This window comes from Oncorhynchus tshawytscha, linkage group LG04 (assembly GCF_018296145.1).
Source record: "Oncorhynchus tshawytscha isolate Ot180627B linkage group LG04, Otsh_v2.0, whole genome shotgun sequence".
NCBI classification, from domain to species: domain Eukaryota; kingdom Metazoa; phylum Chordata; class Actinopteri; order Salmoniformes; family Salmonidae; genus Oncorhynchus; species Oncorhynchus tshawytscha.
This window is the reverse complement of record NC_056432.1, coordinates 28,541,787-28,558,641: the sequence shown is the minus strand read 5'-3', so window position 1 is coordinate 28,558,641 and position 16,855 is coordinate 28,541,787. Positions and strand designations below refer to the sequence as shown.

The following is a 16,855-nucleotide window of genomic DNA, read 5'->3' as shown; positions in this document are numbered from 1 at the left end:
AATACTGCCCCCAGCCATAAGAAGTTAACACCATCTGCTCTAAAATGATTCCACTGGACATAATTCGAAACACTGTACATAACTGAAACGATCGAAATGCATATTCCCATGTAACTGATTGAAATCAAATGGTTGGCATGCAGACGCTGCATGGATGTGCATGGACATTTTACCGGTAAAACTTGAAGAATTATCATTCTCGATTGACAGTGAAAAATGGGAAAAGAGGGAGACCACACATGTGTCCATAAAGTAGAGGTAAAGAAACACATGACCAGAACGTGATACAAAGCTTTCCAGGGGATCCAGGGGGGGCGGAACAGGGCGGTTATCTATGGTTCCGCAGCCACGGCCTATTTTTAATCCCCCTAATGGTTAAAGTTAAGAGTGGCGGTACAGTAGTGTAATCTGATCCTAGATCTGTGGTTAGGAACATCTTCTACCTCCAGCAACTTCTCTCCTTCGACCAGGCCTGCCTGTGTACAGAGAATCACACAATCAGAGAACACAGACCATATCAATTGCTGCACTCCTAAGTGACATCATGGCCTGTGATTCCGGTGATAACTACTGTCTGAGAGAATACTTTGGCTATAACTGGATCTCACTCTGCCAAGGTATTTCAAGGAACATGAAAAAGAGTTAGGAAGTTGTAGTTTTTTTAAAGAGTGTAGCTTGATGCAATTCTTTCTGGTGTCAGTAACTGGGACAAACAGTATGTCTTCTTAATGAGGGAATGAGTTCTGTTTCATCTGGCTATTAAATTGTTGATGTGGATGAAGTGTAAACGAAGTGACCCAGTTGGATGAAATGCTAGGGCTATAAGGAACCTATAAGGATGCAACCTCTACAGTCCTTTACTGTTTGATACGTCTACTATAACCAACTGACCAAATCTCTGTACTCCCTGTCTAACTGTGTGTTCAAAGTCTTTATGTTTGTTTCCCAGCCTCAGGGTCAGCCGGTGCAGAAGCCACAGCCGCCTCCACTACAGCCGTCCCAGCAGCCGCCCCAGCACAGACCCACAGAGGAACCATGGTCCCCCATAGAGAAGCCGTCTAAGCCATCCGCCTTCGAGGTGAGTGCTCACAGTGATATGATAGCTGTCATAACCTTGACCTTGATGGCCAAGTGCAATGATTGTTTTAATGAGCTAGCAAAGAATAAGGAAAGAATCTTACCAGGATTATACAACTATGGAGCCAACAATGTTTTGGAGAATTACTGTATTCAGTGGTACACTACATGACCAAACGTATGTGGACACCTGCTCGTCGAACTTATCATTCCAAAATCATGTGCATTAATATGGAGGTGGTCCCCCTTTGCTGCTATAACAGCTTCTATCCTTCTGCGAAGGCTTTCCACTAGATGTTGGAACATTGCTGCAGGGACTTACTTCCATTCAGCCACAAGAGCATTAGTGAGGTCGGGCACTGATGTTGGGCCATTAGGCCTGACTCACAGTCGTCCTTCCAATTTGAGGTCAGGGCTCTGTGCAGGCCAGTCATGTTTTTCTACACTGATCTCGACAAACCATTTCTGTATGGACCTCACTTTGTGCAAGAAAAGGCCTTCCCCAAACTGTTGCCACAAAGTTGGAAGCACAGAATCATCTAAAATGTCATTGTATGCTGTAGCACAGGGGTACTCAAGTAGTATTTGAGAAGGTCCGGTCACATAAATGTCCTAGGTGGCAAAGGTCCACACCTCGCAACCCATACGACCCCAACTGTTCACACCCATCTTGTTGGCAGAGAGAAAATGTTGCAGTTGTAAAGCTAATTTCTTGCAATACTACACATTTTGCATTGGGCAGAGATGTTTTTGTTGTTGCTGTTTTTAAAGCTAATTTCCTGCAATTCTATGCATTCTTCCATGTCTTATGCGTGTTTATATACTAGCGGTCGAAACACAGAATGACTAAAAAATATATACAGTAGAAGTCAAAAGTTTGGACACATCTACTCATTTTCATAATTCTTTTACTATTTTCTACATTGTAGAATAATAGTGAAGACAACTATGATATAACACATATGGAATAATGTAGTAACCAAAAAAGTGTTATATTTGAGATTCTTCAAAGTAGCCACCCCTTGCTTTGATGACAACTTTGCACACTCTCACAACCAGCTTCATGAGGTAGTCACCTGGAATGCATTTCAATGAACAGTTGTGCCTTGTTAAATGGTGTGCCAAATTAAATTAATTTGTGGAATTTCTTTCCTTAATGTGTTTGAGCAAGTCAGTAGTGTTGTGACAAGGTAGGGGTGGTATACAGAAGATAGACCTGTTTGGTAAAAGACCAAGTCCATAATATGGCAAGAACAGCTCAAATAAGCAAAGAGAAATGACATTCCATCATTACTTTAAGACATGAAGGTCAGTCAATGAGGAACATTTCAAGAATTTTGAATGTTTCTTCAAGTGCAGTCACAAAAACCATTACCAAGCGTTATGATGAAATTGGCTCTCACGATGACCTCCACAGGAAAAGAAGACCCAGAGTTACCTCTGCAGAGTTAACTGCACCTCAGATTGCATCCCAAATAAATGCTTCACGGAGTTCAAGTAACAGACACATCAACATCAACTGTTCAGAGGAGACTGTGTGAATCAAGCCTTCATGGTTGAATTGCTGCAAAGAAACTACTACTAAAGGACACTAATAAGAAGAGACTTGCTTGGTCCAAGAAACATGAGAAATGGACATTAGACCGGTGGAAATCTGTCATTTGGTCTGATGAGTCCAAATTTGAGATTTTGATTCCATCGCTGTGTCTTTTGAGACGCGGAGTAGGTGAATGGATTATATCTGTATGTGTAGATCCCAACATGAAGCATGGAGGAGATGTGGGGGTGCTTTGCTGGTGACACTGTCTGTGATTTATTTAGAATTCAAGGCACACTTAACCAGCATGGCTACCACAGCATTCTGCAGCAATACGCCATCCCATCTGGTTTGCACTTAGTGGGACTATCATGTGTTTTCAACAGGACAATGACCCAACACACCTCTAGGCTGTGTAAGGGCTATTTGACCAAGGAGAGTGAGGGTGCTGCATCTGATGACCTAGACTCCACAATCACCCAATTGAGAGAGTTTGGGATGAGTTGGACCACAGAGTGAAGGAAAAGAAGCCAACAAGTGCTCACTATATGTGGGTACTCCTTCAAGACTGTTGGAAAATCATTCCAGGTGAAGCTTGTTGAGAGAATGCCAAGAGGTTGCAAAGCTGTCATCAAGGAATTAGTGGCTACTCTAAAGAAAACACTTTGTTGGTTACTACATGATTCCATGTGTTATTTCATCGTTTTGATGTCTTCACTATTATTCTACAATGTAGAAAATATAAAAAATTAAGAAAAACCCTTTAATGAGTAGGTGTGTCCAAACTTTTGACTGGTACTGTATATATATTTTTGTATACTTTTTTTTGGGACCTGCGGTCTGTATTGACCCAGTTCCGGATCTGGTCCACAGCTGATTATGGAGGCTGTAGCATTAAGATTTCCCTTCACTGGAACAAATGGGCCTAACCCAAACCATGAAAAACAGCCACAGACCATTATTCCTCCTCCACCAAACTTTAAAGTTGGCACTACGCATTCGAGCAGGTAGCGTTCTCCTGGCATCCACCAAATTCAGATTCGTACTTCGGACTGCCACATGAAGTGTGATTCATCACTCAACTGCTCTAGAGTCCAATGGTGACGTTGCTTCCAGAGACAGTTTGGATCTCGGTAGTGAGTGTTGCAACCGAAGACAAATTATTATTATGAGCTACGTGCTTCAGCACTCAGAGGTCCCGTTCTGTGAGCTCAGTGACACTGAAAGTCCCTGAGCTCTTCAGTAAGGCCAATGTTTGTTTATGGAGATTGCATGGCTGTGTGCTCGATTTTTATACACCTGTCAGCAACGGGTGTGGCTAAAATAGTCATATCCACAAATTTGAAGGGGTGTCCACATACGTTTGTGTATATATAGTGTATCATTTGACTGATTTTAATTCCTTCCAACCACTGCGCTGCATTGGCCAGGAGTCTCTGCTCTCTGAGCTGAACTGTTTTGAGGCTGAGCTGGACTCAGACATCCAGGGTCTGGAGAGAAGACTTTCCCAGAAGAAGCAGACACGACGAGGCCGGGGTGAGGTACTGACGCCCTTCTTGTGACTCTGCTGAAGCAACACTCCTCCCTGCTACCCTGCCTGTAACCCCCTCTCTCACTCCTCTAGCAATGAGGTCTGGTTACTTGCATGCATAAGTCAATATCATAAATCCATGTTATCATAAGCAGGGCTTATCCACAGACAGCATCATTACTTTTCTTTGTTGCAATACAGTAATAAGACTTCCCCAATGCTATACCAGAACCTTCCCCTAGTTTCAATTGACTAGTCTATCTGTTGTTGATGATAGTCCCTTCCAGCTGTGGAGCATCTCCCCTCCTGAGAACTGTTTGAGACAGACAACCCTGCATGCCAACCCTGACACCGCCCTGTGACCTTACTCACGCCCCCAGGACATGCCTGCTTGCCTTGCACTTGGATGTGTCTGACTCAAATCACATGCCTCCAACCCCCCCCATCTGCTTGTAAATCCAACAAGCATTTGTTCGATTTTTCCCTCTCGCTGTCAGTAGAAACAGAGGTTCAGTTGTAGCACAACTTGTATGCGTTTGAATTCAAGGATTTGATTTCACTCTTCAAATGTTGACGCTGATTCTCTTCACAACCTTCATTTGCACCTCATCTAATCATCAGCTGTATGTGGTTGTTACTCCTCAATCAAAGATACCTCAGATTAAAATACCATTATCAATTTTATCATTGTATTCAAAGGAGTGTAGGACCCAGGGGAGTTCTGTCTTCCTCTGGCTCCTTTGGGAGTGGTCACCACCTCTGCTCTGTCTAAGTATCTGAGATTTCCTTCAAGAGAGAACAACAGCCTTTAATGTGATTTCTGCTTCCAGGTTGCCAGAAATGCTGATCCAGGAACTGCTGCAGGGACAGGGACAACACAGGACAACAGGTGAGTTATGGGTCAGGTCTGCACAAAGTTGTGGCTCTGTGTGTTGGTGTGATTGTACATACAATGGTTTTTATCCCAAACAGTAAAATTATGTCTCAAGTTGTACAGGGTAGGTCATTGGTTGAGCTGTATCACTTGTTGTTGTGAAATATGTGCAGGGATTGTTGTTGATACAGGAAACAGTTATTATACTGTTTATTGTTGTATACTGCTCCTATAGTTACTGATGTGTGTCCTCAAAACCATGTAATTCACACACTATTATTTCATTTGCTCTTACAAAACTGTTCATAACAGAGGAGATATTTACTCCGCAAATATTTTTGCCTCTCAATCATTCTTGTTAGTTTTTTTTCATCCAGAAATATTTTTTGGGAGGCAAAGATCTGACAGAAACTGTGCTTTGTTTTCAGACCATGAAAGTATTTTACAACTTTATTGTCCCACAAAGGCAACACATTTCTGACACCTCATACCACTTGTCTATGAGTAACAAATCAACCTGTTGTTTCTATAAGATCCACGTCAATGGCATTACTTGGTCATTACAGTTGAATGACTGTTTTCAATGACTATGCATCTACAAGACTGCTCACAACCATTTGGATTGCGGTGGTCTTGGTACTAAACGGTGAAACCCAATCGGCACACATTAGTTGAATCAATGTTGTCATTGAAGAGTCTATAGACCATGGCTTGATAACCAGTGCAGACAGATGAAGCAAGTCTCAAACTACAATTCAAATTATTGCAGTCAATACATTTTTGCAGGCATGTGAAATAACCATTCTACAGTGACCTGGAACAAAACAGTTTCTAAAAGGGGAGAAAAAAAATCTTGTGACTTTCTAAAGATATCCTTCAGAATGATCCCAGATTTCCCTGTCAATGGACAGCATGGCACCAGTGTGAGCTGCAGGGGGAGGTAACACCAGGACAAGAAAGGTTAATGGTTAAGTCCCTGGCCTAACTCCCACGTTCTTAATCTTGTCCATCTCACTACTGTTGCCATAAATTAGTCTTTACAGTCGTTGGTTCCCTAGTAGTTAAGACATGATAACTTGACAAAGTAACTATACTCTTGCTGCCTAGACACTTATAGATTACTTAAGTTGAGCTATATACCTTTAACAAGTTTCAGTCCAATATGTCAGTTCAAGAGGGCACCTTACCTAGCTTAATACATTCTTGGACAGTTTTTCTCCTAGTTGTTGTTTGCGAAACATATGTTTTAGCCCAGCGACCTAATGCACTTTCTCAGATATGTTTGTTTTAATAATGACACTGATTTGCTCACGCTGTTATGTTTTGGATGAAGTTTCCCTGTCATTTCAACATGGTAATAATGTCAGTGACTATGATGATGACTAAAAGTTCTCTCCAAAGACAGAAGGTCCCCAGAGTCTCCCCTCTCACGCTTGAGTCATCTGATTCTGCATCTGTTTCATGTTTATTTGATCTTTACATGCAAACCATCAGCTGTGGCCAGAGGCCAAGTCTGCATGGCAAATGTGTCTACTGCAGCACACAGCACTCTGTCCTCTCATATTGTGTGGAGCTCCACCATGTGGGCTGTTAAGATTTGGAAAAATCTTATTGACAGGAGTTTGTGGGAGCATACAGTCATAAAGTAAACATGCTATCTTTTTTTTCCAGCTCCTTGACTGATTCAAAGCAACCTCTCCATTGTCCCATTGTCCCCACATCAGCTGTTGCTCAGAGGGCAGCCCTTAGTCCCACACATGGTAAGATTAGGAGTTGATCCTGGATCCAAGCATTCAGAAAGAGTGGTGCTATGGCTACGCCACTCAAATCAAATTTGATTGGTCACATACACGAGATCAGGAACCACACTTGCGGAGCCCTCACCTCCTCCCGGTAGGCTGTCTCGTCATTGTTGGTAATCAAGCCTACTAGTGTTGTGTTATCTGCAAACTTGATGACTGAGTTGGAGGTGTGCTTGGCCACGCAGTCATGGGTGAACAAGGAGTACAGGAGGGGGCTGAGCACTCACCCATGTGGGGCCCCAGTGTAGAGGATCAGCGGAGTGGAGGTGATGTTTCCTACTTTCACCACCTGGGGGCGGCCCGTCAGGAAGTCCAGGACCCAGTTGCACAGGGCGGGGTTCAGATCCAGGGCCTCAAGCTTAATGATGAGCTTGGAGGGTACTATGGTGTTAAATGCTGAGCTATAGTCAATGAACAGCATTCTTACATAGGTATTCCTCTTGTCCAGATCGGATAGGCTAGTGTGCAGAGTGATGGCGATTGTGTCATCTGTGGATCTATTGGGGCGGTAAGCAAATTGAAGTGGGTCTAGGGGTATCAGGTAAGGTAGAGGTAATATGATCCTTGACACAACATTCAGTCTCAGTAAAATAGTTCAGTAAAGACTAGTAACAGTAGGTTGGGCATAATACTGCTATGTACTTGAATTCTGTAATAGGAATTGCTTAATTTAAAAGTGGGTAATATACATAATGTCATGTGTATATACTGTAGTGTACTTTCTATAGTCTAATCAGTGAAAAGTCCATGGAAAAACAGCCTCTACTAACAGAATACAGTAATTCAATACGGGACTATTGTTGAAGTCTTTTGATTCCTTGTGATTTCCTGTAGTCTGTTACCTGATCTGTGTGAACAAATTTGATATGAAACTGATCTGGGTTAGTGAGAGGAGAGGTTTCTTACATTTAGTATGGAAAGATCTGTAGTGTCAGGGTGGGGAGGAAGCAAAAAAATTGGAACTTCGGGCCAGAAGTCTTAATTATAGATTAGCTTTATCCAACTGTTTTTCTTGGCGATTAGTCCAAGAGCCAGCACAAAAGTTTGGCTTCTTTTAATAACCTTTACTGCAGTGGGCTAAATCAGGGTCACACGGAGTGTTTCTTGGTTGTCTTAAACAAATCTGGAAACAATTGTTTTTTTTTACACTTTATATACACTGCTCAAAAAAATAAAGGGAACACTTAAACAACACAATGTAACTCCAAGTCAATCACACATTGTGATTCTGCTACAGGTCATGTAAAAGGACCCATGAGCACCAACATGTGAAGTTCAAATGAGCATGTCAAATTGGATGTCAAATGAAAGCTAAGAGTCAATATTTTAGAGAAATTAAGGCATATACATTTTTTCCATTCCAAGAATTTGGAATAAGCAAAGGCTTTGATTTCTTGTCAAAGAGATGGAAAAGGGATCTTAGAAAACATCTAACAAAAAAAGTATTTCAAGGTACTAGATATACATCAAAACACAATTTTGAAGTAAAGACGACCGCCAACTAATACCAACACTTACAATTAGTATAGAATATTTTTTTTCTGCCTTCTGTAAGTTTAAAAAACATTGCCTTGTGCCTTCAAATTCCGTTACCAAAAACCCACAATCTTGAAGATATTTTCTGATTTATCTCCCTCATGAGGAGGGAGGACAATGGAAGTTCACAGAAGTAACAAGTAAAGGTAGACCTATCAATTGGTTATAGTGTTTTTACTGATATCAATTTTGTTTATGAATTAAGTGATTAAAACTCTAAATTCTGTTACCAAATCTGTAACATAATTTCTGAAAAATCGGTAATGGAATTTCTGCAATTTGAATTGGCTACAATGGGAAATCATAGTCACAAACAACAGTTGGGCCACCTGCTATTGTCCTCCCTTCGGCTGGCATTCTGGTATGTTCAGCTCATAACTGTTTTCTTTGTCTTTCTGTCATTTGGTGGTGACAGAACTCTCTCTCTCGCTCTCTCTCTCCAATGATGTCTCCTCTCCTGGCTCTTACTCACACCTACCCATGAGCCCCCTCTCTTTCCATTTACTGTAACAAGCATACTCACCCACTGAGCACCGACCAACACTGAACGCCCATTGACATTGAAAAGTAGTTGAAATTTGGTCAGTCCGTCCTGGCCTTGATTTCAATGTCCACAGACATCATTTCTTTTGTCTTAATTTGCCCCAAACATAGATGTCCATGATTGGTTCAGATTTTGTCCAGACCAGACCAAATCTGAACCAATCATAGACATCTGTGTTTCACAAGTTTGGACAACTCAGCACAGCACCGTACAGTAAATAAAAGAGCAGTTTAGTACAGAAAAGTAGAGTATAGTTTAGGACTGTACTGTAGAGTAGACTAGAGTGAAGAGTTCAGTACAGTACACAGTAGAGAACTAGAGTTGAGTACACTAATGTACTGAACTATACTCCACTTTACAGTACTGTATTGAACTCTACACTACTCTACTGTTATGTGCAGTAGTTTTTGGAAGACACGGTCATATACAAAACTGAGTGAGATTTACCGAAATTCTGTTACCAAACGTTGTATCTGCACAGTTCTTCCAGTATGTGTTTTTGTCAAATGTCAAAAGTGTAAATGGTTAAGTGTAGTCCTTGTACATAGAGTTATATGGTTTGTTAAACTTTGAAATGAATGGTTTTTGTTTGGCATACATTTTGAAATAAAAAGTCTCAGTGCAATTCGGTTACCATGGAATGCCCTATACCATCTGTCTTGTTTTGTCACTAACCCCTGTTTTTCTCTCCACCTCCTCATGCTGTTCTACAGTAGAACGCCTCTCCCCTGCACCTGAAGCCATGGAGTTCCCACCCAAGAGATTGGAGAAGCAGGTAAATTTATTTCTCTTTCTTGGTTATTGGGATATCCAACCTCTATAGGTAACTGTGTTGTACACAATGTCAGAACATTTTGAAAAAGTAGCGATTATATTTGAGGAGTGAGGTTCCTCGCAGTAGGCTTTTGTGCTTTATCTTTTGTGCTCTGTCAGGAATCTGTATTTATGAACATACTTTTGGCCATGTATTGTATGTGGATACCTGCTCATTGAACATCTCATTCCAAAATCATGGGCATTAATACACCCTTTGCTGCTATAACAGCCTCCACTCTTCTGGGAAGGCTTTCCACTAAATGTTGGAACTTTGCTGCAGGGACTTCCGGTCAGCCATGAGCATTAGTGAAGTTGAGCACGGATGTTGGGCAATTAGGCCTGGATCGCAGTCGGCCGTCCAATTCATCCCAAAGGTGTTCATTGGTGTTGAGGTCAGGGCTCTGTGCAGGCCAGTCAAATTCTTCCACACCGACCTTGACAAACCATTTCTGTATGGATGTCGCTTTGAGCACAGGGGAATTGTCATGCTGGAACAGGAAAGGGCCTTCCCCAAATGGTTGCCACAAAGTTGGAAGCATAGAATCGTCTAAAATGGCATTGTATGTTGTAGCATTAAGATTTCCCTTCACTGGAACTAAGGGTCCTAGCCCGAACCATGAAAACCATTATTCCTCATCCACCAAACTTTACAGTTGGCACTATGCATTCGGGCAGGTAGCGTTCTCCTGGCATCCGCCAAACCCAGATTTGTCCATCGGACTGCCAGATGGTGAAGTGCGATGCCTCACTCCAGAGAATGTGTTTCCACTTCTCCAGAGTCCAATGGCAGCGAGCTTTACACTACTCTAGCTGACAGTTGGCATTGCACATGGTGATCTTAGGCTTGTGTGTGGCTCCTTGGCCAAGGCAACCCACTTCATGAAGCGCCTGACAAACAGTGATTGTACTGACGTTGCTTCCAGAGGCAGTTTGGAATTCAGTAGTGGGTGTTGCAACGGAGGACAGACGATTTTTACTTGCTTCAGTACTCGGAGGTCCCGTTCTGTGATCTTGTGTGGCCTACCACTTTGTGGCTGAGCCGTTGTTGCTCCTAGAGGTTTACACTTCACAATAACAGCACTTACAGTTGACTGGAGCAGCTTTAGCAGGGCATAAATTTCACAAACTGACTTGTTGGAAGGGTGGCATCCTATGGCAGTGCCATGTTGAAAGTCACTGAGCTCTTCAGTATGGGCCATTCTACTGCCAATGTTTGTCTATGGAGATTGCATGGACAATTTTTATACACTTGTCAGCAACGGGACTGGCTGAAATTGCTGAATTGACCAATTTGAAGGGGTATCGACATACTTTTGTATAATTTGGCTGATTTAATTCCTTCCAACCACTGTGCTGCATTGGCCAGGAGTCTCTGCTCTCTGAGCTGAGTTGTTTTGAGGCTGAGCTGGACTCAGACATCCAGGGCCATTTACCTTTATTTAACTAGGCAAGTCTGTTAAGAACAAATTTTTATTTTCAATGACGGCCTAGGAACAGTGGGTTACTGCCTTGTTCAGGGGCAGAATGACAGATTTTTACCTTGTCAGCTTGGGGATTCAATCTTGCAACCTTTCGGTTACAAGTCCAACACTCTAACCACTAGGCTACCTGCCGCCATGTAGTGTATTGTTTTATTTTCTGTTAGCTGAACTTGCCCTGATTTAGGATCTTGCAATAACTATCAACAACTGCAAGGAGAAAGAAGCCTGTGCCCTTGTGAAAAGCAAACTTCCTTTGAATCTTGCCGATAAACTGTTTTGTGTTTATGTAGATGAAAGCAGCACGAGCCAAGTTCACTTTCCAGGCTCAGTCACCCAAGTGAGTTATAATGCCTACTGATCGCCTGCAAACCATTTGCCCTCTCACACATCTGTTAAACAATATTGTCAGTAAAAAGAAGCACACACTGTAATTATATCACATTTAGGGCGGCCAAATGTAATTGCACGAAACCATTTTTCTCAGCAAGCCCAATAACGTAAATGTTAATACAGAATTACTAGAAACAAACCCTTGTAACAAAGGATTACAAAAAAGCAGACCTCTTCCTTTAATCTAATGGATGTCCATCGTGCCATAGTTTGACCTTTTTTTTCTCTTCCTAGGGAACTGTCTCTACAGAAGGGGGACATAGTTTACATCCACAGGCAGGTAGACACCAACTGGTTTGAAGGAGAGCATCATGGGAGAGCCGGTATCTTCCCCACAACCTATGTGGAGGTTGGTGTGCATCCATCTAACTTCTGAGCATGGGTCTTATATGAGGTGCTCCACATATCATTCTGAGCCTCACCCGTCTCTCATTTCTGCCCCCAGATTGTTCCTCCTACAGAGAAGCCCACGCCCATCAAGTCTCCAACCATCCAGGTGCTGGACTATGGAGAGGCAGTGGCTCTGTTCTCCTTCAATGCAGACCTGCCTGTTGAGCTGTCCTTCCGCAAAGTGAGCATCCTACTATGTACTCTTTAGGACATTGATTCTCATTTCCAATCGAATCATTTCCAGTATTGTACCTATACCGTATTTCTCACATTGCATGGGTTAAATTCACTGAGATACCCTGCAACATTGACACAGTTTGCCCTACAAAACCACTTCCCCAGCAGTGGTGGAAAGGGTAGAGGTTCCCATAGACTTCAAATCAACGAGCCAATGACTATCCATTTAAAAGCTCGTCTCAGCAGAAATATACAGTGCCTTTGGAAAGTATTCAGACCCCTGGACTTTTCCACATTTTGTTACGTTACAGCCTTATTCTAAAATTGATATTTTTTTCTCAACAATCTACACATAATACCCAATAATGACAAATAGAAAACAGATTATTTGAAAATTTGCACCAAATTCTTTTTTTGCCTTTCAGTGTTTACATAGGTATTCAGACCCTTTGCTACGAGACTTGAAGTTGAGCAAAGGCCCATCCTGTTTTCATTGATTCTACAACTTGATTGGAGTCCACCTGTGGTAAATTCAATTGATTGGACATGATTTGGAAAGGCACACGTCTGTCTATATAAGGTCCCACAGTTGGCACTGCATGTCAGGAAAAAAAACAAGGTATGAGGTCGAAGGAGTTGTCCGTAGAGCTCCGAGACAGGATTGTGTCAAGGCACAGTCGGGGGAGAAGGGCCTTGGTCAGGGAGGTGACCGAGAACCCGATTGTCAGAGTGACTGAGTTCCTCTGTGGAGATGGTTGTCTTTCTGGAAGGTTCTCCCATCTATGCAGCACTCCCCCAATCAGGCCTTTATGATAGGGTGGCCAGACGGAAGCCACTCCTTAGTAAAATGCACATGACAGCCCGCTTGGAGTTTGCCAAAGGGCACCAAAAGACACTCAGACCACGAGAAACAAGATTCTCTGGTCTGATGAAACAAAGATTGAACTCTTTAGTCTGAAGCCAAGTGTCACGTCTGGAGGAAACCTTGCACCATCCCCACGGTAAAGCATGGTGGTGGTGGCAGCATCATGCTGTGGGGATGTTTTTCAGCAGCAGGGACTGGGAGACTAGTCAAACGAAAACCTGCTCCAGAGGACTCAGGACCTCTGACTGGGGTAAAGGTTCACCTTCCAACAGCACAACGACTCTAAACAGACAGCCAAGGCAACACAGGAGTGACTTTGGGACAAGTCTCTGAATTTCCTTGAGTGGCCCAGCCAGAGCCTGGACTTGAAGCCGATCGAACATCTCTGGAGAGACCTGACAATAGCTGTGCAGCAATGCCCCAATCAAACCTGACAGAGCTTGAGAGGATCTGCAGAGAGGAATGTGAGAAACGCCCCAAAGACAGGTGTGCCAAGCTTGTAGCGTCATACTCTATGTAGACTCGAGGCTGTAACCGCTGCCAGGGGTGCTTCAACAAAGTACTGAGTAAATGGTCTGAATACTTATGTAAACCTGCTTTTGCTTTGTCATTATGCAATATTGTGTGTAGACTGATGTGGGAAAAATACAATTTTAATATGTTTTAGAATAAGGCTGAAAGGTAACAAAATGTGGACATCATCAACAGGTCTGGATATGTTTTGAAGGCACTGTGTGTATATATACAAAACATAACATATTTCTTGCAGCAGTGGCAACAGTTCAGCAGCGGTAGGCCACAACTACTAAATTGATAAAGGGGAAACACTGGATGACTACTGTACCTGATATCTGAATGATACTTATGTCATGAACCATATTTGTGCTCCCCTCTTGTCTAAGGGCGAGGTGATCTGTGTGACCAGGCGTGTGGATGACAGGTGGCTGGAGGGCCGGATCCCAGGGACCAGCCGGAGTGGCATCTTCCCCACCAACTACGTCCAGGTTAACAAGTTACCCCGCATCAAATCATCCTCTGATGACTACCCTGCATGCCCCATGTCACCCACATCCCCAGAGCCAATGAGTCCAGGACGCCCTATACACTCACCTTGTTCGCCTTTGACCCGCTCGCCTCTGAGTCTGACCCCCTCGTCCCGCAGCCCTGAACCAGGATATTCCCCCCTGAAGCCGTCCTCACCCATACCCCATGGGATTGTAGCTTCCCATTCACGCTCATCCCCCCAGCCCTCACTATCCAAAAAAGCACCCAATCTCTGGCCACACCCCACTTCTGGGGCTGCATTCCCCACCACCCAGAACAACCACTGGGGAGGAGCACACCCGGCTTTGCACAACTCCATTGGCAGAGCTGTTTCACCATCCAATCAGATATCACCATCTGCCCACAGGGGAGTAGCAGCCCCGACCAATACAACCAACAATGCTGGCTCAACAGTGATGCAGCACCAACCGTGAGTAAAAACTTGTAATCAATCAAAATGTGATTTTAGACTTCGTGATTGAGGGTACTGTCCCTCATTCTTCATTGCCACAGTCTATTAATCTTGCCCAAAATCAAATCCAAAACCCCGGCCTGTGCTCTCTCACTCAGATACAAAGCAGTTTACAACTACAAACCACAGAACAAAGATGAGCTGGAACTGAGAGAGGGGGACATAGTACAAGTGATGGAGAAGTGTGATGATGGCTGGTTTGTAGGTAAGGAATTTACACAAACCTTATATTCAGAAGACAAATGAAGTGCGCCCTCTATTGGGCATGACATTACAAGTATGACTTCAGATGACTGGGTTTAATTTTCATACAGTATTTGTAAAGTGTACAGTATGAGAGAACAACCTTTTGGTTTATTTTGTGCTCTGCTCTTTCCTTAGGTACGTCAAAAAGGACACATGCCTTTGGGACTTTCCCAGGGAACTATGTGACACCAGCGTAACTGCTTCACTCTGCCTGTCCACTCCACAACCACTTGGGGGCTGGACATATTTAGACCAGCTTGCTTTAACCAGCACATCAAATCACTCCAGCAGCCATATGATCAACCCCTGACCCCAACACCCCCTGTCCTCCCCCTTTCACCAACCTGGTTAAGTCAGGTGTGCATGTTCACGTCAGCCAGTGACCACAGCTGTTGGCCAGTGTGGCGATGGAGGCAGGAAGACCGTGTTGTTTTGACACCCCACCCCCAGCATGTGTGTTCCATCACTGAATAGACTTGGAGTTTTCACAGACACTGCTTGATTCGGATAGAATTAATGCTGATGATGATACTGTTCCAGGTGTAAAGAAATAACTTTGTCCTCATTGACTACAATCGTTTATTATAGCGACAACTCAAATGACATTCCTTCAGAACATTTAAGCTACTGCTTTTATACAGCAATGGACCTCCAGCTATCCTCTTATGGAGTGTCCCCCTTAGCATGCACCTGCTCCTCTTTCTGTCACCCAAGTGCCATCACAGACGCAAATGCCAGAAAATATCATTAGTCTGACGTTCTCTATAACGTAATGACAGCATGAATGTTGCCTTTGAAATGTCTTCCTCCACTTTGATTTCAGATCTATAACAATGTCCTGTGTGTGTCCAAGGCTCCACCACAACACTGATATGACCGTCCAATATACATGAAGGGATCACTTACTCTATTGTTTTGAACAATGCCATAAAATATGTGTTACTTAGTTCTGTTAAAAACAATTGTTAAAGCCTGTATAAGTACTGTATGCAAGCAGAGCAAACAATGTATTCATGTCCTTCAGTGTGTTATTGTTAGCTACTAACGTATTTAATGAAGCACACAGGTAATGATTCAGCCATTTGTGCAGTTTGTATTTCTGTTGAGAACAGGAAGTGTTGAGTGTCAAAGTGGAAGTTTAATACAATGGAAGAGAAGCGGAGGTATCTTTATAAAGATCTGTTGACATAACCCCCAAATGAATGCAACATGGAAAGTCTTGACAAAACAGAAGTGGAGCTACATCAATTGTATCAATTCAGTGGAACCTCTGCCATTTTTAGGCCACGACCCATGGGATAACAAAAAGAGATGCCTCAATTTGCTTCACTTTGGAGCACAGATCTTTTCTAAAACAAGAATCCTACAACATCAAACCCACAATGGTGTTCAAACATTTCAAAAGGACAGAACAGTAAAATGGTAAACAGTAAAATGATTTGGTAGCTCATTTCCACTGAAAACTGTTTGTTTACTACTGTTTCTATAATCTGTTGCTTTGCAAATTAACAAACTTGCTTTTACATATAAATTAAGAGCTAATCGGAGGTGTGCATACAGTACAAGTGTAACCAATGGAAAATATAATATGGTAAGCAATTAAGCAGTCCTTTCATTTATGAACTTTTACAAACCCCTATTATGATGTTGCCAACTGAACTATTTCTCTGCTTTGTTCATTGTTACCATTGTAAAACTGCACCATACCTTTTCTAGCAACAAAATGTACAGGGTTTTAACTATGTATCAGATAACAAATATAATATATTTCCTTTAATACCAAGCAATTTCTCATCTATGATACACACTATGTAGTTCAAATAAACCATACAGAATGATGATAAAACTGTTTTGATGTGTAACTCAAATTGATTCCCAAGATGTTTGACATTAGTGAAGTAGCGTAACCTAGGCCTACCTCTATTTAGTTAATAAACATGATTTCACAGTTCAAACCCAGGATGGCGTAGAAGCTCATAACTGGAGGACTATCATAGAGATAGACAGACAGAGGTCCCTAGCTGGATATAACCCGTTTTAGCATGGACATTGCCATTGAGGGCTTCCACCATT

The 16,855-nt window shown here is 42.7% G+C and overlaps 1 protein-coding gene across 6 annotated transcripts in view; it reads left to right on the top strand.

Moving 5' to 3' along the window:
• The window catches only part of LOC112248482 (vinexin), a 55,485-nt gene extending 38,854 nt beyond the window's left edge, over nucleotides 1–16,631 (top strand). For 2 of the 6 annotated variants that reach the window (XM_024417546.2, XM_024417545.2), the window contains exons 10-20: nucleotides 950–1,078; nucleotides 4,045–4,155; nucleotides 4,976–5,034; nucleotides 6,691–6,779; nucleotides 9,615–9,676; nucleotides 11,489–11,535; nucleotides 11,823–11,937; nucleotides 12,034–12,159; nucleotides 13,923–14,494; nucleotides 14,635–14,741; nucleotides 14,918–16,631. In XM_024417546.2, coding sequence (XP_024273314.1) covers nucleotides 950–1,078; nucleotides 4,045–4,155; nucleotides 4,976–5,034; nucleotides 6,691–6,779; nucleotides 9,615–9,676; nucleotides 11,489–11,535; nucleotides 11,823–11,937; nucleotides 12,034–12,159; nucleotides 13,923–14,494; nucleotides 14,635–14,741; nucleotides 14,918–14,979 — 1,479 coding nt within the window. In that variant the 3' untranslated portion in view covers nucleotides 14,980–16,631. The remainder of the gene's footprint in view (nucleotides 1–949; nucleotides 1,079–4,044; nucleotides 4,156–4,975; nucleotides 5,035–6,690; nucleotides 6,780–9,614; nucleotides 9,677–11,488; nucleotides 11,536–11,822; nucleotides 11,938–12,033; nucleotides 12,160–13,922; nucleotides 14,495–14,634; nucleotides 14,742–14,917) is intronic. The other 4 variants (XR_002953234.2, XR_002953233.2, XM_042320581.1 and 1 more) reach the window with 4 other exon arrangements.
• The last annotated feature ends 224 nt before the right edge of the window (nucleotides 16,632–16,855 follow it).